Raw genomic sequence first — 24,670 nt, 5'->3', positions numbered from 1 at the left:
ATTGATTTCTGGGCTGGCTAATGTTTAATGATGTTTAAAAAGAAACCTACTGTATGGAAATGTCTTTTATTGTACAATTACCAAATAACACAACAACGTAAAATGTTTTATAGATTTTAACAAAAAACTTCCTCCAGCTTTCAACATGAGAAGAACATTCTCATTCATTAATTAAATGTAAATCTATTAATCATGAACCATGGAATGAACTTATAATAATGATTCTTTTACAGTTTCTCTGGAATTATTCCTGGAATTATTTCAATGACTGATTTTTTGTTTACAGATGGACAACGTCTATAAGACAAAGTTTTCTAATTTCAATCGCACCGTTGTAACCGGCTTCAGGTATGCACCAATGGTGTTTACTGTTTTAAGTATCTATGTTTTTTATTAATTGACTAACATATAATTCATTTGTACCTTTAAAGTAGTCATAAATAACAAAAATTGTGATGCAATATAATTCATAATTATAATAATAATAATAATAATAATAATAATATTAATAAATAATAAAAAGGAAAAAAAAGGAAAATAAATCCATTAAAAAAACTTTTCAACATACATTTTACAGCTCAGGATCAGTAAAGGTACAGGCTGAATTAATATTCAACATAGAGGCAAATGCCACAGCACCAAATGCCACTTCTGTGACTGATACTCTCGTGGCGGCTGCATCCAGCTCTAATTTCTCCCTTCCTGTGAACACATCATCTATTATTGCCACTGGTAAGAATTGTTGACTCAACCGATAAAAGCTCACAATGTGCCTTTTTAATGGAATGTTAAATGACATTACATTTGTTCTTGTTATTAATTATTGCCTGCACAAGCATTGACATGAAAGTTTTATTTTTTACAGTGGTTTTGCCGCCAACTCAAGCACCCACAACAGCAGCACCTTTAACAACAATCACAACAAATACATCAGCAGGTACTATTTCATCAAAAGTAATTGAAACTGTACTTCAAATATAGATACAGTAAGAAGGCCTGCATTAAAGAGCTGCCGTTATAGGAGATGTTTTGGTAACTCTCACTTGGCTGCCTCACACCACATGACAAACATGAGATAAGAAAACAATTAAGTGCTATGTAGTTTGCAGTTAATATAAAAAAAACACTGGTATTTTGTCTTATTGGTGGAGGTATAAATGCTGTAAAAACTGTTTTCACAATTTTTAAGTAGTACTACTACCACCACCACCACCAACTACTATTACTACTACTACTACTAATACCGTTGTAGCCTGCTCCAAAACTGTGGAGAGAAAAAAGACACTGCAGACTTTCTTTTAAAAGTTCTTAAATTCTTGTTCCATTTTAGCTTTGGTCTGCGGCAGTGCCCCTTTGAACACTCGCATTGGTGGAGCCGCCTTAGTGACAACAGAAGGTCTGTGGCCATGGATGGCCAGCTTACAGAAGAATGGTACACATGTCTGTGGCGGGACTCTGATGGCAGCCGACTTTGTCATGAGTGATGCCAGCTGCTTCTCGAGGTAACACATCACAATTCTGACAGTCTTAGCTACCCTGTGTGACATGAACGCAGAGGCATGCAACAATATATCTTTTGCCAATATAACAACAAAAAGTACAAAAAATATACACTGAGATATCAGCTGTAGTTTTAAAGAGTTTACAATCTATAAATATTTACCAGAATTGACAAAAAATTATAATAATCAAACTAAATACATTATAAAATCATAATCATTCCAAGTTTGCTTATTTTTTTTCCTCCCCCCGAACAGGCAACCCAACAATTCCCAGATGGTCTCTCTCAGCTATACAGCCATTCCAATAATAATGTTCTTGCATTGCTATCTTTAATCATTTAGAATGACTATATCAGTAAGTTTTTCTTCAGATCACATGGTGGTGTTAGTGTCTACAATGTATTTGGCCGCAGACCGCTATCTGAAAAGATTTTGTGCCAGGGACCCCCAAAAGAGAAGATTTTTTTCAAAATGTTGAGATCTACAAACTCACACGGCGTCACATTGGGATAATTGTAAAAGTATAAAATAGGGTTAAAGTGTTTAGACTGATATTGATGCTTTATTATCTCATTTAGCTGGGGACCCCCTGGAACCCCCCCAAGGACCCCTGGGTGTCCCTGGACCCCACTTTGGGAACCATTGGTCTATGCATGGAAATGTGTGTCTTCAAACAGCAGTGCAGCACCCTTCAATAAGTTAACCCTTTCTGTCTCAGTTCACCTGATGTGTCCAATTGGACCGTCATCCTGGGCCGTCTGAAGCAGAATGGCGCCAACCCATTTGAACAGACTCTGACTGTGACAGAAATCACCGTGAGCACACTGACCGGTGACAACAACGTGGCAGTTCTCAAACTGGCATCCCAGCCCACCTTCTCTGACCGTATCCAACCAATCTGCGTGGACACTGGTTCAGACAACTTCGCAGCAGGTTCTACGTGCTGGGCAGTGGGCTGGGGATTGGGAGAAGGAGGAGGTGAGTCCCTAAATTGGGCTGGGATCATTTTTGACTAAAAATGCAACTATAGAAGTTTATACTCAAGTCTTTGAACTTTACCACACAAATTGCTCATTTTATTTTTCATTTCTTATTCAGACCTTGAGGCATTATTTTGTAACATTGCAGTAATGGTTCAACTTATGTGAAACATACCTTTTTTTGGAAGTATATTTACATGAATGCTATGGATTATGTTTATAGTGGTCCAGGTTAAACTGTGTCAATTTCTCGGCTTCCTCTTCTGTCTTCCCGACCTCAGAGCAACAAGATCTACAGGAGTTTGAGACCTCTGTGGTGGATTGTGGGAACGCCTCATCTAGCAGTGACTCCATATGTACAGGAGCTGTGACACTGCAGCAGGTAGAGCTTCTCTTTTGGACACCACACTGCAGTTTATGCAAAGATAAAGGCCAATTCAAGTCACATGGTTTTAACATCGGTAACAGATTTTCAAGCAGGAAAACCCGACATGATGCAGTGCATTTTTCACTTGAAAATATTGTATTTTCCGCAGGCGACACTGTAGAGTAGGCCTATGAATTAGGCTGAAGTAAACAGTGCTACTATCGATAATTTTGTTGACGATTATTCTATCGCTTACCTTTTCGATTAATCAAGCAATCGAGATGTTTTTTTTATATACTGTATCAACAAATCTATGTATTAGAATTAATTTCATAATCTATTAAATCGATTACTTATGGTATTGTTGAAATGTTTTGTCTATAATGAGAAAAAATATATATGTATAAATCAATGTTTCCCCCCCAGATTTGATTTGAGTAAGTCAGTTATTTTTTTTTAAATATTCGATTTCATCGATTACTTGGTTTAACCATGTACTGAATCAACTGTCTGCCTCTACAGGGTGATGCTGGAGGTCCTCTGATGTGTAAGCAGGGTGCCTTTTGGTTCCAGACTGCGGTGTTGACTGTCTCCAACAGCGGCAATCAAGTGCGGGGAAAGGCATCATCACCATCGGTTTTCACCAAGACGACCCGCTTCCAGTCCTTCCTGGTGAATACAGTGGGGAGCCTGTTGTCTCCAACTAGCACCACTTCACCCAGCGTGGACACTACCACCACATCTTCACCCAGCGCGGACGCTATCGCCACATCCTCTGCTCCTCACACTCCTTTATCATTTATCCTCCTCCCTCTCACATCACTGAGCATCCTTCTGTCTTTCTGGTACTAGCCTCCAACTGTTCCACGGGTGGAGTCTAGTGGTTCTCAAACGTTTGCATGTCAAGGACCCCCAAAATGATTTTGTATTTGGCCGCGGACCTCCATCTCAAAATATTCTTTGGCAAGCGACACTGTTATACTACGGAGTATAAATTAGGCTACTGTAGGCTTAGGTTGGTTGGCTGAATCAGCTGATGTGAGACCAGAACGGTATATTATGAAGGTTTGTTAGGTTAACTTGACATAGTGCTTGAAAAAGCATTCATCCTCTTAACCCATTTAGACCTGAGGCCGATTCTACTAACGCCTTCTAAATCCTGACCTTTTTTTCTGGAAAACTTCAAATATTTATTCAAAAATTACAAAAAAAAGTATGTACTTTGATTGATGTTCTTTATTTAGTAAGACATGAGAACAACAGTACATGGAAGTACAAATTCACAATACAAGGTCTACTAAACTGGAAGACTCATTAAGCACTGTGCTTGTTTAAGATGAGATCCCCATGCACACAAATCATGATGGAATGTTGTTATATACTGTACATAGCAACAACAACCCCAATAGGGGATCCCGTCCTGAAAGGTATAGTTACAAATAGGGGTTCCCGCCCTAAATGGGTTAAAATGGCCCATAATGGATGGCTGTTATTTATTAATAATCTTTGGCAGGGGACTATGCTTTGGCAACATAATCCAGAGAGAGTGATCAAAAAGGTCAACCAAAGAACACGCTTTTTGTATAGGATTGCCTCTCTAGTCAATAAGAATACCTTGATGATTCTTGCAGGGGCCCTCATACGAGGACATTTTGATTATGCATGCTCCTCATGGTATCACAACACCACCAAGGCCTTAAAAACAAGGCTCCAAACATCCCAAAACAAATTAGTAAGGCTATTTCTTGGCCTCAAACACAAAACCCATCTAACCCCTGATAGTTTTGCTATAGGATTTTGCTATACACGAATCCACGGAGCGCTGCCCTGGGCGCAGCCATTGCTGCGGTGTCAACGCTCCGCGGACGCGACACCGCAGCAATGGCCGCCTACAGGCAGCTACAGGCAGCGCGTCTGTGGATTCGTCTATAGGATTTGATGGCTTAGGGTTGAGGACAGAGTACAGCAACTTACAATGGGCCACAACATTGGGATCCCCCTGTATTTGTCAAAATACTTCCAAAACGTCCACGATCATAACACCAGAGGCAGCTCCACGGATCCTGTTCAACCCAGATTTGGCTCAACGAAGGGAATGAACTCGTTCTCACGCTATTCAACAAAAATGTGGAATGCCCTATAAAGGAGTAAAGACCCTATTCACTTTCAAAACTGCCCTAAAGAAACACCTTCAGGAGGCTGCAAATCGAAAATGGCCCCTGTCAAAGTCTTAACCTAACCCCCCCCCCCCCCCTCCCAGAACTTTTCCTTCTTGTACATATGTTTTACTTTTCATACCAGTAGCCTGTAAGCTGAATGTAAGACGTTCTGAACAGTAGTGTGTATATCTGTCTGTCTCTTATGTCATCATGATTTGTGTGCGTGGGGATCTAATTTTAAACAAGCTTAGTGCTTTATGAGCCTTCCAGTTTAGTAAACCTTGTATTGTGAATGTGCACTTCCATGTACTGTTGTTCTCATATCTTACTAAATAAAGTACATCAATCATCAATCAGGTGTTCAGTTATTGAAAAACCAAGGACGAGGCAGAGGTGAAGCACTCCATGATGTGGACTCGCAAGCTCACAACCTATGACGCCACTGTTATGAACATTCAGGAATGTTAAAGGCGAGCTGAAATGAGGTTACTGTTAACTAACAGTATGACATGCACCTGTTAATCAAACTTCCACATACAGTAGAGCTGTTTTATTATTCTACACAAGAGGGCGGTGCTGCATGTTGAATTTAAACAAAAAGGGCTTCCTCGAGTTACAAACAAATCTCTTTTTAATGTTAAAGTACACAGTACAGTATGTTTATGAAAATATTTGAGGCGACAAATATTCAATACATTAACAGAAACTCCATCGGCACTGCCTTGTTTGATTTTTATCTATTTTTTACTTTGTGGACCAACGTGATATCCAGGCCAAAGCCCAAAAAAGCAAAAACACATTGCCCTTTTGTTGTATTCTGGTGTTTTCACAGTTTGTTTTGGTAGACAGGGATGTCTTTGGTCCCCGTCCACCAAAATAAACAGCTGGTATAGAGGGAAATCATTGGTTAAAAAAAGTTACATATTATGTCTTTAAGCATGGTGTGCCTTCATCGTACGACGTACGACCAATAATTATACATTTTCAACTAAAAACTGACACAATGTGTCCCATTTTTGTTGCTGAAAATCTGTGTGTGTGTGTGTGTGTGTGTGTGTGTGTGTGTGTGTGTGTGTGTGTGTGTGTGTGTGTGTGTGTGTGTGTGTGTGTGTGTTTTTGCCATGAGCTAGGGTCATACGCTGAAATATATATGAGGCTTTACACTGTAAAGTTTACAGTGTGTTTCATACTGGACTTTACATTCAACTTATTGACCATTAATGAGTACAATTTGTTATGTGATGATGATATTGTTGTTGTCGGGCAGAAACCTCCAATATCTCCATATTTTTCTACTTTTTGTGTTATTTCATAAATTAATGCCCTACTACTTGATCACACTACAGCGTCACACAAAAGCATCAAAATTAGTAGATCCATAAGCTCCAAACACGGCGTGAAGTGATACGTTTTGAGCTTGTAGATCTGCAACTTTTGCTGTTTTTGACATTTTATCCTGAAAAGTAACAGTTTTGGACATAATGAGGTTGTAAATGTATGACTTTAGCTGTAAATACTCCTTCTGTGCCTAAAATTACATGTTTTATGTTTAATGTGTTACTAGCAGATGTACTAAGGGAACACAACTATATGCTAATATGAACTTCTCAGGGGTTTGAGTATGGTACAGTACAGTACCGTATGTGTCAAGTAAATATTGTAGATAATGTTCAAGTGTTCATGAAGACAGGTTGTTCAACCTTTACTAATTTGTATTGTTGTTTTATTAACACTAGAGGTTCGGGCCGCTACTCGGCCCTCACACCCACGTCGCACCACCGATCCGACTGATATGCCCATATATGGAGGTCTATGTATCTGTCAGTCCTTGAACTTTTAATGCCCATATATGGGCATTAAAAGGTCGCATGGCCTTAGCCTTCAGGGCCCCTACACTTTTTAGCACTTTGTAACCCAGTTTTGAGAGGTGCTATATAAACAAGGGAACCAGGGGACCTGGTACTGCCAGACCCCTAGTGGTTGAAATCTGAATGGCCGGAAATCTGAATGGTTTCTAAACTACGTCACGCTAAGCTTGGCCAATCAAAAAGAGGGACATGTAAGAAAACGTTTTCGTCCATATATGGACGAAAACGATAACAAAAGGGGACCGACAAAGCCACATGTAGGCCTGACCCCCTGGGTCTGGCAATAAAGTTGTATTTATTATTATTATAATATATGGAGATCCCTGATGTCATATGCCCATATATGGGAATGCTGATATGCCCATATACTGTATGGAGATCTCTGTATCTGTCATTCCTTGTCCCTTTTATGCCCATAGATCCCTGGTGTCATCAGTATATGCCCATGGACAACACTCCTTGTATGGTTATGGCTGAGTCATGGGGACATGAGTCAGAGGTCCCCTGCCCGCCGGCCTTCCCTCCCTTTAGCCATTTTTTATACATGCATTAATGAATGGCTAACTATGAACTTATTATGCCAGAATTTAAGAGGTTACCTATTCTGAAGAAAACTTTACGACTGCCAGGAGGCTAAGACAGGCATTGAATGTGGCATGATGGAAGTCTATTCCGTATTTGGGATTTCAATAATTGGGTCTTATCAGTACAGTGCTTCCATTGCACATTACATGAGCAAAGGGCCATTTAGGTGCAGAGGAGAGTGGGGTACGTGTCATATGGTTATTGTAGAGATTGCTGGCTTTTCAGAGGACAGTGTTGTCATGATTAGCACACGGGCGGAGGGGCTGGACCCAAATGCAGAGCACGACACGGGAAGATGGATGAAACAGGTACTTTACTGATAATTAAAGGAATAACAAAGGCAACCTCATGCAGGAGGGAATAAACACAGGTAAGAGCACGACAGGGAAAACAAGGCACTTACAGGTCAAGTCGTGACACATATTTATCTAAACACAAAAATGTACCAGCTGAGAGTCATTATATAGGAACCAAGGTAATCAGCCCAAAGGGCCTGCAGCCGGGCGTGCTGCCAGGGCGCACACTCAAAGGCACACAGAGTCAGAGAGGAGGAGGGGGCGGGGCCGAAGGCCTGCACCGTGACAAGTGTTACTTGAGGTCAGGAGGAGATCAAGTTCTACCAGTTCTACCTTAGCAATCCAAAACTATTTTTGGATTGGTATGGTAGCTTCGATAGTTGTGGTTTCTTTCCATTACGGTGATATCTTGATGAGAAATCTTCTATCATGATGAGACAGTCTTAGATCCTTGCATAGTATCCTTGCATACACCCGTATGTACATGATGAGTGATTAGATAATGATAAAGGGCATGACAGGATTTAAAGGAAGGCAGTGTCACAACTACTTTCATGTAAGGGCTCCTAACTTTAATCAGAGGTGAGCAAATGTATAAGCTGGAGGTCTGATGGTGATTGTGGACCCCAGGCTGTGGATCAAGGGTTTCCACGGATTATGATTGTTGAGTGTTATTATATATTTTGTCATTTTTGGACACTTTGGAACACTTTCTCTCAACGGTTGAAATTTTTTTCAACAAGCTTTGCTTTTCCATTTCTGCCCTCCTTTGCTTTTGTAGCAAATGGATCCTTCTGAACAGATCTGTTTTTGTCACACTCCGCTCCTCAGTCCTTGGACCTTGATTGCCCTTATAAGGTCTTGGACTTATTAGGACTTTTCTGTTGCTCTGTATTTGTCATGTATTGCTTTTCTGTTGGTTTTGGTTTTGCTTTACTCTGTTGTTGCCTTGGTCTTGTGTACCTTTATTTTGTAGTAGTGTTCTGTGCCTTCCTGTCTACACCTGTAGTTCTGTACCTGCCTTGTCTAACCAGTCTTGTGATTTGTCAGTGTTTCCACCTGTGTCTTCTTAGTTCCTCAGCCTATCCTAGTGTTGATTGTCTGTTGAGTTCACATGTGCCCTGTTTTTCCCTGTCTATTTAAGCCCCTTGTTTGCATGTCTCCCTGTTGAGCCGTAGTCGGGAGCGTGTTTATGTTTCTGAGGCCTATGTTCCCCAAGTTATATTACCAGATTAAGAACATTGTCAAAATAAAATGTCTATCCACCTTGATCAAGCTGTAGTTATGTCTATGTTTGATTATGGAGATGTGCTGTACATGCATACCTCATTATCCATACTAAAACCTCTCGATGCAGTGTACCATAGTGCATTACGCTTCATCACCGGCGATGGTTTTTATACTCATCACTATGTACTTTATATGAAAAACTAGGTTGGTCTTCTCTCGCCACTCGTAGAGAACAACGTTGTGTTTTATTTGTTTATAAGGCCCTGTGTGGCAAGCTCCCATTGTATTTATCTTCTTTTTTAAATACCAATCCTACGGGATATCACACGCGCTCACAAGCTTACATTTCTTTTAAAATTCCTCGAATGAATAGTGAACAAGGAAAATCTGCTTTTTCATTTTATGCTCCTGACAAAGGGAATAAACTCCAGGTCTCTCTGAAACTGGATAATCTGATCTCCATAGTCTTTTAAGGTTCTTCTCGATGAGGTATTACGTGAAGAGTGTACCTGTTTTGCATTCCCATTGTGATCTTACATGATGTTGTATTATTATTATTATTATTGTCTCCGCCAGGCCGAAAGGCATGGCGAGAGAGTATGTTTTGCACCCTGTCCGTCCGTCCGTCCGTGTGTCCGTCCGTCCGTCTGTGACCAGCTAATCTCCAGGACCGTTGGCATGATCGCTGCGAAACTGTGCACACACACTCCCTGGATGCCAATTCAGAACCTCTGCCCCAAATTTTTCACATGGGCCTGTTATAGCGCCACCAGGAGGCCGCTTTTTGCAAAACACATTTTTTGACATTACTCCTACAGATTCTGTCCAAACGTCACGTAAATCGCTACACAGTATCTCTATAGTCATTAAACAAAACAGGTATTTCAGATTTTTCATGTTCCATCCTGATTGGCTAAGAATGGCTTCCAAAGTTTGAAGGAGTGCTCAGTTTTGAACAAAATGCCTCAAATCATGAACACAGCAGGACATTTCCGTGAAATGTTGCATACACATTCCCACTAGGCCGAGGAAGAAATGCCACTTGAAATGTTTCAAATCAGCCTCATGGTGGCGCTATAACGGCCGATTCTTGTTTTTACCTATAACTGCACCGATCTGTGTAACACTTTGTACGTGCACTCCCTAGAGGCCAAGGACACTCCTTTGCCCTACATTTTTCACATCTGCCTTTTATAGCGCCACCAGGAGGCCGACTTATGTAAAAAAAAAATATGATATTACCTCTTCAGATTTTATCAAAATTACACGCAAATCGGTACACATGATCTCAAGACGGATCTGTTTGATTTTTCATATTCCATCCTGATTGGCTAAGATTGACATCTGAAGTTTGCAGGAGTGGCCCGTTGCGGTGAAACTTTGGACGCACATTCGCACTACGTTGAGGAACAAATGCCACCCTTTCAACATTGCCCTACTATAGCGCCAACAGGAGGCCAAATTTTGCAAAACAATATTACTCCTACAAATGTTGTCCAAACATCATGCAAATCAGTCCATATTATCTCTTTAGTCAAGTGATCAAGACGGATCCGTCCGATCCGTCAGATTTTTCACATTCCAGCCTGATTGGCGAATTCCGAACATTGCTGGCCCACACTAACCTACCTGACCTGGCGGAGACCTCTAGTTTTCTTTAATGTTTTTCTATATTTAACTATATCTTACTTCACTGTTTATTGCTTTGTATTGTATATTGTGCTGTACTCAGGGCGTCCTCGCAAAAGAGAGCGTGCTCTCAATGGATTACCCTGAATAAATAAAGGTCAATAAAAAAACTGTCATGCATGCTTTCATTTCATCTCGCTTGGACTACTGTGACTCCCTTTACTTCAGCATTAACAATAAAGCCATATCCCCTCTCCAGATGGTGAAAAACTCTGCGGCAAGATTACTTACCAACACAAAGAAACGCGACCATATCACACCTCCCGGAAGGGGAGGGTGGAATTTGGGGGGGGCAATTATAATGATTTCTGACTTTGAGTTGTAGGAAATTCTGGGACACCCATTCGGGGGGACCAGGCTTTTTGTGGCCCGGGCACCATTGCTCTAGAATGCTCTAGCCATGGATCTTAGGCTAGCAGAGTCAGTGTCCTCTTTTAAATCTCAGCTGTATATGAAGTGTTTTTCCTAAGGATTCCCAGCAAGCACAATGATGTCATGATGACGTTATGATGACGTCCTCCGGTGACGTTTAGGACTAGGCCAGATCACAGCCCATATGGGGATGATCTTTACGTCATTTCCAGGACGTCATCACCAGGACATCATATGGCCTTTTTTTGTTTTTGAGAAAGCCGTTTAGATGGCGTTCCGCTCAACACGCCATCATGACGTCTTTCACTAACGACTTTCAGCTTTTGCGGCCAGTGTGAGTGATGAAAAAGCCATTTAGATGTTGTCCCGCTCAACACGTCCAAATCATCCCCATATGGGCTGTGATCTGGCCTAGTCCAGAACGTCACCCAAGGACGTCATCATGACGTCTTTCAGTGACGTTCACGACCAGGCTGGAAGAGCTCTTGACTCTGAACCGCAAGGTCATGGGAACGAATCCTGGCAAAAGCAACACAGCATATGAGTAATTTAGTTCCCTGGTGTATAGAGCATTGTACAAAAACAAACACTCATGTGTTTGTTAATGTTGCTACCCTTTAAATGGCCATGGCCAATAACGTGGCATCGGGCACTTAAAGTTAAGTTATTTGAAAAACTACACATTGTTTAAAAGAAAAAGCCACCAGGCCACTAATGAGTTGTGAGTGAAGACAGGTGTGATTGGTGATGAGTGAGAGCAGGTGAGAGGGGTGGATCCAATCCATGGGAATAGGGGGAAGGTTGCTGACTAGATGACTCTTTTCTACACCCACCCTCACTAACCTTAACCTCAGTAAAACAACGACCTAACCTCAAGAAACACTATTTGTAAAACTAAGAATTCCCAATGATGTATGTAAATCACCTCAACGCATTGTTGGGGACAGGGATCAAACCAGAAACCTATGGATTCACAGGCTTCCTCTCTTCTCATTAGCTAGAGATATGGCCTCCCCAATGGCGTCTGTTGATATCTATAGGTTTTTCCGTCCGTTATGAACCAAGCCTCTGTTTCGCTAACTACTCTAGATCACTGGTTCACAAAACATTTACCAATAAAGATTTTTTTTGTCTTCTCGGAATGGAAACTAGTGAAAATAGTTTATATCTACAAGCTCACAACGCGTTGCTATCTGAAAAGTTGTGAGATTGTAGATGGGCTATTTTCACAAGAAAGTATGTCATACATACTCTCAAAAAAGCATTTCATGTTTTTTTTTTATTGCACATGTATGCCTGAATTAACAGGGTCATGTTTTGTACAATGCAATTTAAATGTAAACTGTAATGAGTGGGGTTTGAACCGGAGACCTTTCGGAACAAGAGGCTAATATTTTACTGATTGAGCTATTCAATCAACAGCCTTTGTTAGTGTGAAAGGAGAATCCAACAAAACAAAACAAAAGGGGGAATGTCATACATTGAAAATAACTACCCTCAAATAAGCATTTCATGTTATATTTAACAATTGCACATTTATTCATTGATACAGTCATGTTGTGTGCAATGCAATTGAGATGAAGTCTGCATGAGGTGGGACTCAGGGATCGAACCGCGTATTTCCAATAGGAGTTTTTATAACGACAGTTCAACAGAGAGTCTGAGCGAATGTATTTCCTCACATCACCTCATTAGTCCTGCTCCAATCAGATCAGCTGAGCTGATGACTGTCCCTTTAAAAGGACTCCTCCTCCTTCCTTGTCTCACTCATTCTCATGCTCTCTGTTCAGGTCAACACACACTCACACAGAGAGCTCAGCTCACTATTTCAATAGTTTTTCTCAAACAAGCTCAACATCAATCTTTTCATGACTAGGCTTCAACCAGCACAAGCCTGGTCCTGCAGCTTTTCAACTTGCAGCTTCACTTCTCCTGGATGCACCGATGGCTGCCTCGCCTGCGTTTGGCCCTGCATGCTTCCAACAGATACAGTTTTACTGTTGTTACTGCTTTTACTAATTATAATACAACAGCTAATCATGGTTGCTATAATGTTACTGCTACATCTAATTCCATGATCGTTAACACTGCTGCTTCAATTCATGCTTGGCAACTTGCTACTAGTGCTGTTTCTCCTGCGCTACTAGGCTATGCTAAGTTTAGCCACCAGCTTAACTGTGTGTCCCAGTAGGTGTTGGTAGCCTCACTACTTCTCAGATTTGCTTCTCCATGTAGCTCATCAAAACTACATCAGTACTTTATTCTTAGGTATGTAAAGGGCACAACGCATTCGTTCAGAGTTAACTTTTCTCTTCAGCAAGCAACAAGTAGATGTGCTCTCTGCTCCATGGCATATACACAGAGCCTGTACACACAGAGCCTGCAAGTGGCAGGTCGATAGATTTTCTCAATCTTTGTTAGGGTGAGTTAAGAACTGATGCTTCTGTCAATGAAGGATTTTTCACCACTCCTTTGTTGATTACTAGGCTACTTCAGCAAACACCAGCCTGGTTCTGCAGCTTAATGGCTGCCTTATTCCCAGCTTGTTCCATCAGTTAAGTGCAACCGCTATCATGAATGCTGTTAATTCTGCTAAAAATGCTGGCTGCTGCTTCAGCTAATGCTACTTCCATTACTACTATCAGCTAATGTTACTGCTGTTAACATGACAACTATGCTATATCAACTGCTGCTACCATGACTTTAATCTTAAATGCTAACTGCATTGCTACTACAGCTTCAGCTAGTTACTTTTACTCAGTCTGCTGCTATAATGAATGTAATCATTACATCTGCTACTTAATTTCAAATGCTGCTCCTGAGGTTAATCATAATGAGTAAGCAAACGCTAGCTGCATAGCTACTAAAGCTTCAGATAATGCTACTTTTACTCAGTTGCTGCTATGACTGTAAACTTTACAACTATTCTACTTGACAACTGCTGCTACCATGAGGTTAGTCATGAGCCTGCTTATGCTGACTGCTTGCTACTGCAGTTTCACCTAATGCTACTACAGTTCACCTAATGCTACAACTACTGCAAACATGAGGTCAGCATTGTGTATGCTAACACTGTCGACTTGCTACTACAGCTTCAGCTAATGCTACAATTGCTGCAAACATGAGGCTAGCCTTGAGTATGCTAACACTGTGTACTGCATTGCTACCGCAGCCTCAGCTATTGTTACAACTATTGCAAACATGAGGTTAGTCCTGCTAATGCCGCCAACTGCTTTACAGCTAACGCTACTTGGTAATTGCTGCTATCGTGATTCATTATTATGCTAATGCTATGCTTCAACTGCTACCATGGACCATGACTGCTAATAACGGCAGCTAATGCTACTTCTACTCAAGCTACTGCTAACATGACTGCTAATCATTACAGCTAATGCTACTTTTACTCAGCATGCCTCTATCATGACTGCCAAACATTACAGTTATATGCTACTTCAACTGCTGCTACCATGAGGTTAGTCATGAGTCTGCTGCTTATGCTGACTACTTGCACTACAGCTTCAGCTAATGCTACAACCATGGCTACCATGAGGTCAGTCATGAGTCTGTTAACACTGTTGACTGCAATGCTACTACAGTTTCATTGCTGCTTCAGTGAGTTAGTCATGATGATGCTAAAGCTGCTGTACTAAATCTGCTGCCATCAATACGATGGTCATCATTATGCTTAAGATGCTGGACTAAATCGATGCCATCAACACGATAGACATGTTAATACTAAAGCTGCTATCTAAATCCGCTGCCATCAATACGATGGTCATCATAATGCTAAGTTGCTTGACTAAATCGCTGCCATCAACACGAAGGTTATTTCATTCTAAAGCTGACTGTTACTACTGCTTTAGATAATGATACTCGCTCTGCAACTGCTACCATCGTGACTGATCATGATTATGCTAATGCTGCTGACTACATTGTTTCTACCGCTTCAGTCAAAGAATGCTTGTAGTACTATAATTGCTATCATGATGGTCACGATCATGCTATTTCTGTTGACTGCATTGCTACTGCTGCTACAGATAATACTATCTGCTTTGTGCTTTTCCATGTCTAGCTAGCTGCATGGTGATCAATGAGAAATGAACGCTGTTCATCATCGACGCTGGGAAGGTCATTTTTGCAGCCGGCCTCGTCTGTTTCAACAATGCAGACTTACCTCAGCGGCATGCATACCAATATTTAAAGAAGCTGCCATCGCATCGGTACTTCAATTTGGCATTTGTTGCTTGGAAATCACATTTCCTATGCTACTTTAACGTTGCTTCACCAAGCAGCAGGATATTCACGGCACACACCGCTGCCAAGCTCATGTAAGCACATCGGCGTAACATTGGTGTTTCACTCAATCTGCACACCTTGTAACTTGGTATCTTTAGACACTGTTGCATAGAGAAGCCCGTTGACTCCTGTTTCTATGCTCCAGAAACCTCTGCTATTGATGATTCATCTGTTCACAGATGCAGCTCCCTCTACAGGTTTTTGGGGGAAATTTCCAAGGGGAATGGTTTGCTGCCAGTTGGCCACAATTATTGCACCAAATTTTACGTCAGCTTTGCTATAGCCGTATGTCCCAAAGCTGCATTCTGTAATCTTCTGGGTGCTAGCTGGTCTCACTAGCGTTTGGCTTTCACATAATCAAGAAGCATAACGTTCATATTAAACCATTCCCCCTGGCCTGCCCTGTTGAGACCTAACACTCATTTGTCTCCAGGTTTCACAAGGTCTGATTGCAAGTGCAAAGGCGATCTCTATTACAAGGGTCCATGTCTCATCAATTGCTGCGGCGTACCTAGTGATCGCTTCCCAAGCTTCGTACAAGTTGAAGGGAAGCTGGTGATCTTCTGCTTTCGTTGCTAGATACTGTAAGACCAGATGCTTGCCATCTGCCCAAAAGACTATCGCTTGTCTATCGGTTCTCTTTACAATGACTGGTGGTTGTGTCAGGTGGCTGGGTGTTCTGCACATTCATTCAAATATCTCCTTCACCTTCCTATCTAATTCTATAGTTGGCAGTTATCATCCCTTTGCATATGCCAAAACTTCTGTTGGAAAGATGCTTTTCATCGTGTAATTGCTTCATTCACCCGTAGTACTTCTAGATCAGTACACATTACTTTCACTGATTTTGTCAGGTGGTGTTTCTTTCCGCTCGACCTTCAGTAATTCTGCTGTATTCTCTTACCCTTTCTTGCATCTGGATATTCCCTCTTTGTAACATCTGAGTTGTCTAGCTATTCAATGTCCTAATCACTACCGGCTCACCTCAGGGCTTGCATCTATCTGCTGATCACAGCGGCTTCACTCAATTGGTTTTAGTAGCTATCCTCTTGCCTTTCCCAAAACGTTCTCTGTAGAGTTGTTTTACGCGCGATAATTCATGTTGTCCAACCCTCCACCGTAAGGATGCATTGAGTGCAAGCAAAGCACCAGTGTTAATTTTGTTGACTAAGACTTAAGTTGATATTTAGTCGACTAAGACTAAACAATTTCAGAAGACTAATTAAAACTTAATGGTGTTAAAAGACAGAATCAGAATTTGCTGCCGTGTTACTTGGAAACTAAGACTAAGATATTTAGTAGAGTAAGACTAGACTAAGTCTAAACAATTTCAGAAGACTAAATGGTGTTATTCAAAAGATTAATCAGAATTTGTTAAAAATTGACACTGCAAAGCTCCTTAATCGGTGCACTACTCCGGCTAGTCCTTCATCGTTTCTCAAGCATATCAGATCATTTCACACGTCTTCTCATGGGTCACATTGGTGTCGGAACATTCTCCTCCTGCGTGCCTTCAGTCGTGAGGGCTCCTATAGCAGCAGGAGCAGTTCAATACCTCCTGCAAGCCTTCAGTCGTGAGGGCTCCTATAGCAGCAGGAACGGTTAATTTACCTCCTGAGAGCCTTCAGTCGTGAGGGCCCCTATAGCAGCAGGAGCAGTTCATTTACCTCCTGCGAGCCTTCAGTCGTGAGGGATCCTATAGGAGCAGTTAATTTGCCTCCTGCGAGCCTTCAGTCGTGAGGGCCCCTACAGCAGCAGGAGCAGTTAATTTACCTCCTGCAAGCCTTCAGTCGTGAGGGCCCCTACAGCAGCAGGAGCAGTTAATTTACCTTCTGCAAGCCTTCAGTCGTGAGGGCCCCTACAGGAGCAATTAATTTACCTCCTGCAAGCCTTCAGTCGTGAGGGCCCCTATAGCAGCAGGGGCAGTTAATTTACCTCCTGCGAGCCTTCAGTCGTGAGGGCTCCTATAACAGCAGGAGCCTGTCTTATTTCTCTTTATAGAAGCCTCAGTGCCGAGGGTCCAGTGTCCCAGCCTCTTCACGCAAATATCACCTTCCTTCCATCTGCGTTTGTATACGTCCTGCCAGGTATGTATTCCATTCATCTCTTTTGGGGCGGGCTCCTGAAGAGCCCCCTGCCTTCAGCAGGCAGGATCTGATCAGGACGGATCTGATCTGATTCTTCTCCTGCGATGGGGCCCGCGCCAAAGTGTTAAACTTGCAGTATCTAATATAATTGTATTATTCATACATGCATACTACTGCATTCATGTCATCTGTATTTATCAATAAATATCTTTGCATTCATCTTATGGTGTGAGGGCTCTCTTAAGTTGAACTATGTCGAGGAAGAAATGCCACTTGAAATTTTTCAAATCAGCCTCATACCAGGCTGATTCGTGTTTTTACCTATAACTGCACCGATCTGTGTAAAACGTTGTAAGCGCACTCCCTAGAGGTCAAAGAAAAATCCTTGCCCTGCATTTTTCACATCTGCCTTTTATAGCGCCACCAGGAGGCCCACTTATGTAAAACATTTCTTTTAATATTACTCCTTCCGATTTTATCCAAATTTCACGCAAATCGGTACACATGATCTCTATAGTCATGTGATCAAGACGGATGTGTTTGCTTTTTCATATTCCATCCTGATTGGCTAAGATTGACATCTAAAGTTTGCAGTAGTGGCTTATTTTGCACGCAAATCATGAACGCAGCATGCGGTTAAACTTTGCACACACATTCACACTATGTTGAGGAGCAAATGCCACCCTTTTAACATTGGCCTGTTATAGCGCCACCAGCAGGTCTAATTTAGCAACAATTTTTTTGAACAAAATGCCTCATTTTGAGTGAACTACTCCTTTAATGACTATATAGATACTGTTTACCGATTTGCGTGATGTTTGGACAAAATCTGTAGGAGTAATATTAAAAAAAGGTGTTTTGCAAAAATCGGCCTCCTGGTGGCGCTATAACAAGCCCATGTGAAACATTTGGGGCAGAGGTTCTGCTCTGGTATCCAGGGAGTGTGTGTGCACAGTTTCGCTGTGATTGGTGCCGGAGAGTGGCTGTCCACAGACGGACGGACGGACAGGGTCACATTGAGTATGACTGCTGCTGCTTTCTCTCAATTTCTCACAATCTCATGAATATGCAATTAAAATAGCCTGAATCACTATCTGCACTGTGAACCTTTTCAAAGCTCCAATCCTTTTGGCTTATGGATAGAACTATAGCTTACAATGTTGCACACAGACACAGTATCTCATAGGCTATCCCTTTTTAAATGTGTACTGTAGGCCTACAGCAAAGCACCACTGTGTTCAACTAGAGGTCAGCAGCAAAATACACCTAGATTTTTCTGTAACTATTATTATAACCATATGATATGGTTCTATCAGAAATTAATCAGAGCATGTGAGTGGAGCGGAGCGAGGAGCGGAGCGACGCGATTTTGACGTGAGCGCGGAGCTGGTTTATAAAAAGATTGGAGCGCTACTCAGAGCGAGGACCGCCTGCCGCTCCAAGCCGCCCCCGCGGGGGCCGCGCACCAAATGTTTGAGCATGCCCGGTCGCAGGGACTCAGAGACACACAGACATCCAGCAGTGCACAGCGCACCGAGATTTCATTAGAATTTCTACTTTCTTTTTATTTTATTTTTTTTACTGTTGAGCGACCAGGTTTGAGCGGAGCATGGAGCGAGAGGTGCGCAAATCAACGTGAGCGACGGAGCGACGGGGAGCGGAGCGCGGGGGGAGTCAACGTGAGCGAATAGCGAGTGTGAAACCAGCCCCCTGGAGCGCCGAGCGGCATTTCCACCCGCTCCGCTCCGCTCACGTGCTCTGATCAGAATTGTGAGCAGCCTTAGCTGACGTACAAAAAATATGTATCATGTGCACTAATGTGTACAAGGTGATATTACAGTAAATGTGTTTACTGTAATAACAGTTGGACTACTGGTTAAGATCAATTGGTTGGTTCTTGAAGTATAGTACAGTATATGAAATATTTCCAGATTTAGTGCTCAAAAGTCATTGTTTCATGGAGCATTAACTTTTGTTGTACAGAGCTGAAACATAAGAGACCACCTTAATTCTCTGTAATGATGCAACATAAATAAACAGATACAACAAGTGTAAATGTATTCGCTAGCGAAAGAATAATTATGCACACCAAACTGTACTTTACCTCTTCTGACACTTACTGTATTGACCTACATGTTCTCCTTTTTTGTTTTTGTTTTATGGCCCTGTCCACGGTCAGTGCGTTATGGTTTCTCGACCGTTAACCAGTTTAGTTTTTTTCAAGTGCTCAGAGTCGTGTGTATGTGGATGAACTTTGTGGAAATTAGTTTGTTTTGTTTGCCATTTTGTGTGTAGGCCTACCGGGAGATGGCAGAGCATAGTTAGTGGCCAGGGTACTTTAACCTCAGTTAATCCTACTACGCTACAGTGGGAATTTCTGCTGAACCAGTGCTCCAACCAAGATATAAAGTATCACTCATCATCAGTTAGACACTTGACTTGTCTTAAATAAAATGCGTGCTTTCTCTGTGGATTTAATGACACAATTTTAACAGTGAACTGTAATAGTTTTACCCATGTTGAGGGACAGCGTGTTTGCAGCCAGCGCACATGCTATCTGCAACTCAGTGCTCAGCGTAGTGTGTCCTCGGCCACAACATTTTCTGTGTGTACAAAAATAATCATAAGACACAGTATCTTTAAAATAATAAATCAATGATGAATAAAATAACTTAGTATAGATGATTGACTGCTTGTGATTTTTTTTTAATGTGAAACATTTATCTTGTTTTTCCTGTCTATTCCCTTTCCAAATTATGCGTGTTTTGTAAATCCTGAAAGAGGAGCTATCTACTTAACCATTAATTATATAAATTTCAATTATTACATGTGTTTGGTTTCCTATAAATGTGCATAGACATAGGCAGTTGTGTCAACTTGTGCAGTGTACATTCAGTGTATGCGTAGGCTGGTTCTGGCTATGGCACTGGCATGAATTAGTGTGTTAAGGGGCAGTGTGGTACCTTTTCTAGTTGTCTCCAACTCACCCCCTGATTCTATTCAACGCATAATTTACTTTGGGCAGGGGATAAGAGTCTTTCATTGTGATGTCATTCAGTGGTCTGAAATCGACACAAAACCGCCACCCTGAATCAGCCTTCTTTGGCACCATAACCACAAGTGACACCCATGAGCTGCTTGAGGGCTAATTGAATCACACCATGCACCATCCATGAAAAGGAGCTATAGGCGTAAGTAAGTAGTATACTGTAGTATGATAAACAAGGTGATATTCAATGTTTTTCATTTATTTCAACAATGTACATAAACTCAGTGCACTCTTGCCGTTTTGCTTAGTTTATTGGATTGAATTTAGAGTCGTTTAACCCTTTAAAGGTCACCCCAAGAAAAAAGCATTGGAACAATTATTTCTTTGCATTTTTTATTTATTTGGGGCAATAGTAACAACTATCAATTATAATTTCTTTAACAGACCCAACAGTTTTCCAAATATAGGCCTCTACCAAACGGTTGAGATGTCACTTTATGGTAATGGTAAAAGTTTCATGCATATACATTGATTTATATGCATTCACTGAGAAATATGTCTCCCATTATGTTCCCAGTCTCTTCTGCTTGTGAGAGTTGATCAGCATCATCTGTTTGGTCATCTTCTTCATCACACAGATCATCAAAATAGTCCATTTTTTATTTCAGCACCACTAACCTTTACCATTAAATGACAATTCAACCATTTGGTTGAGCATGTTTTTTTAGATAGGAATAAAATCATACTAATACATAAATATAATGAAATAACATTATATGTATTATATTAACAACACTGAATTAGCAAAAGCCCTATTTATCCATAGCAAATAGTACATTTTAATTACTTTAGTTTAGCTTCACTACTTACCATAAAGTGACAAACAACCCGTTTGGTAGAGCATGTTTTCAGAAAATTATTAGACCATTATTAGATTTTTTTTTATTGTATCAAGCTACATAATCAGGTTCAGTAACACCTCTGAGATGATAATATGACAAAAAAAAAATCTTACCTCTGAAATTTCAACCAAAAAAATCCCACCTTTCAGGAGTGGATTAATAGATTTTCACTTCCTAAAAAGTGGCTACCTGAGAATCCATGTGACTGGGAAACAGTGACATCTGGTGGACCTTTTTTTGCCATAACATACCTCAACCAAATGGTAGAAAGGGCTCAATCAGGTTGAGTTAAGTTCAGCAATGTTGTCAATGAGAAATAGTGACTTAAAATGTGCTCTACCAATTGGTTGAGCAGACTGTTAAAGGGTTAAAACAAAAAGCCCCAAATCTGAACGCAGCGCCCAAATCAGAGAGGAGCAGGGTGTGGTGCCCTTGGCATAAGAGTGAGTGCGGGCTCATTCGAAAAGACACAGCAGAGGAGAAGTGGCGAGAGCGTTTGCACGCGCAACTCCATCAGCAGGCAGGGTTATACCTGCCTCGGGAGTAAGTACTTGAACACGCAACGCTATCTTTAAATAACCAACCCTCCAGAGCAGCAGCGGTATATTATCTGTGAATAGATGAACAGGTCCAAGCTTCTGTATTTTCAGACGGTGATACGAAGAACGAAGACAGAGATTCCTGGCCTAACCTCCAGACATCCCACTTCTCCCGGGAATTAGCGTCGCTCCCGGACACCCGCGAGCGACCATACATTTTTGCCACACACATACTTTTTGCCACACACATACTCTCTAGGGGCCACTCTTATGGAAAAAGGCACTGGCCACTCAAAATTCCAAGATGGCAACCATTTTTTTCAAGATGGCCACCACCTTAGCGGAGCCATCTTGGATTTTTGATTGGCCAGCAGCATTTTCCATAAGAGTGGCCCTTAGAGAGTATGTGTGCCAAATTTCATCCTTGTATCACAACCTGAAAGATTAAATCATTATCTGCTCAGCTAAGGTGGCCATCTTGAAAAAGATTGGTCGCCATCTTGGATTTTTGAGTGGCCAGTGCCTTTATCCATAAGAGTGGCCCTTACAGAGTATGTGTGCCAAATGTCTACCTTGTATCACAACCTGAAAGATTATATCACTATCTGCTCCGCTAAGGTGGTGGCCATCTTGAAAATAAATGGTCGCCATCTTGGATTTTTGAGTGGCCAGCGCCTTTTTCCATAAGTGTGGCCCTTACAGAGTATGTGTGCCAAATTTCATCCTTGTATCACAACCTGAAAGATTAAATCATTATCTGCTCAGGTAAGGTGGCCATCTTGAAAAAGATTGGTCGCCATCTTGGATTTTTGAGTGGCCAGTGCCTTTTTTCATAAGAGTGGCCCTTACAGAGTATGTGTGCCAAATGTCTACCTTGTCTCACAACCTGAAATATTATATCGCTATCTGCTCCGCTAAGGTGGTGGTCATCTTGAAAATAAATTGTCCCCATCTTGGATTTTTGAGTGGCCAGTGCCTTTTTCCATAAAAGTGGCCCTTACAGAGTATGTGTGCCAAATTTCATCCTTGTATCACAACCTGAAAGATTATATCACTATCTGCTCCGCTAAGGTGGTGGCCATCTTGAAAATAAATGGTCGCCATCTTGGATTTTTGAGTGGCCAGCGTCTTTTTCCATAAGAGTGGCCCTTACGGAGTATGTGCGTCAAATTTCATCCTTGTATCACAACCTGAAAGATATCAGCTAAGGTGGTGGCCATCTTGAAAAAAAAGGTCCCCATCTTGGATTTTTGATTGGCCAGCGACATTTTCCATGAGAGTGGCCCTTAGAGAGTATTTGTGTCAAATTTCATCCTTGCATCACAACCTCAAGTATTATATGACTATATATGACTATCTGCTCCACTAAGGTGGTGGCCATCTTGAAAAAAAAATGGTCGCCATCTTCGATTTTTGAGTGGCCAGCGCCCTTTTCCATAAGAGTGGCTCTTACAGAGCATAGATATATATAAAGGCTATATATATAAGGGGGCATATATATAAGGCTCAAGGGGGCGTCGCAAGCGTAGCTCAACCGCGGCCATCTTGCGACGGTCATTCATAAAATTATGTCTATGGTGCATATACTTTGAAATAACCATAGCGTGGTTCTAAGCCGACTGGAATTGTGATGAAAAACTATAGCCTAATTAGAAAACTAGGATCTGTTCATGTTGTGTGGATGAAGTAAAACATTTGGCAAACTTTTGTCTTGATGACTGATTTTTAGTGGTGCTAGCCACTCCAAGGACTGACTTTGTGTGTATGTCTGTCCGTCCGTCCGTCCGTATGTTTGGGGACGGCCTCAACATGTTTGTGTCTGGCCTCAACAGCTGCGGCTGATTGCAACACAAAGATGCAACCAGTTACACTAATTATACACAAACAGGGGTGCAACACACACACACACACACACACACACACACACACACACACACACACACACACACACACACACACACACTTTTGAGTAAAAATACTTAAAATGAGTAAAAATACTTAAAATGAGTAAAAATACGTAAAAGATGAGTGCCATTAACGTGTTTCACGTGTTTTAGCGCTATGGTGCAACGTGCCATTAACGTGTTTCACATGTTTTTGAAAAAAATTGAAAAAATATATAATGAACCGAAGATATCATTATCTGAAGATTTGCAGCTCCATCCACTCCTTGTTTAACTTATAACTGAAAAAGGCTATATCTCGCTTCCTAAGCACTTTTTTTTTACTTTGAAAAAATAAAAAAATAAAAATCGTAATGGCCAGAAATAGATAATAATAATTTGGGCACTCAATGAGTTAAAATTTGTAAAAACACGTAAAAGTTAGTAAAAACATTTTAAAGTACTTAAAATGAGTAAAAATCATCAAAGTCATCAAAGTCTGTAAAAAGTAACTAATTTAAGTTAAAGCACTTGAAAGTTACTAAATTGAGTAAAAATACTTGCGCATGCACGCACATTCACGCTCCCGCACACACACTAAAACGACCAATCTACAATTTGAGTAAACGTACTTTAAGTACTTAAAAGTAACTTAAGTGAGTTAAAATATTTAAAAGATGTTTCTGCCAATATAAAGTTATTAGGCTAATAATAGCTTAATGAAATGAACTCATGAAAGGCACCACTCTCTTCACACTGGGTGTGATTTTTTTTAAAGAGTTTTAAATCTGCCATTATAAGGAACATAATAAAGACATGCATTTTAATATCTACAATCCCTTAGAACTCTGCTCAGCTGTTTCCAATGGTCAATTGTTCATTGCATGGTCTTCTTTCTCTCAAGTTCAGTCTATTATTCTCTATGG

General features: G+C 41.1%; 1 protein-coding gene across 3 annotated transcripts in view; it reads left to right on the top strand.

Moving 5' to 3' along the window:
- The window catches only part of LOC308099292 (uncharacterized protein), a 50,969-nt gene extending 41,857 nt beyond the window's left edge, over positions 1-9,112 (top strand). For 2 of the 3 annotated variants that reach the window (XM_080448004.1, XM_080448003.1), the window contains 7 exons: positions 287-348; positions 578-732; positions 866-937; positions 1,331-1,502; positions 2,221-2,480; positions 2,764-2,864; positions 3,372-9,111. In XM_080448004.1, coding sequence (XP_080304130.1) covers positions 287-348; positions 578-732; positions 866-937; positions 1,331-1,502; positions 2,221-2,480; positions 2,764-2,864; positions 3,372-3,701 — 1,152 coding nt within the window. In that variant the 3' untranslated portion in view covers positions 3,702-9,111. Of the gene's footprint in view, positions 1-286; positions 349-577; positions 733-865; positions 938-1,330; positions 1,503-2,220; positions 2,481-2,763; positions 2,865-3,371 lie in introns of all 3 variants that reach the window. The other variant, XM_080448002.1, reaches the window with a different exon arrangement.
- The last annotated feature ends 15,558 nt before the right edge of the window (positions 9,113-24,670 follow it).

Source organism: Gymnoscopelus braueri (genome assembly GCF_963280865.1).
Source record: "Gymnoscopelus braueri genome assembly, chromosome: 13".
Taxonomy (NCBI): domain Eukaryota; kingdom Metazoa; phylum Chordata; class Actinopteri; order Myctophiformes; family Myctophidae; genus Gymnoscopelus; species Gymnoscopelus braueri.
This window is presented reverse-complemented; position numbering and strand designations above follow the sequence as displayed.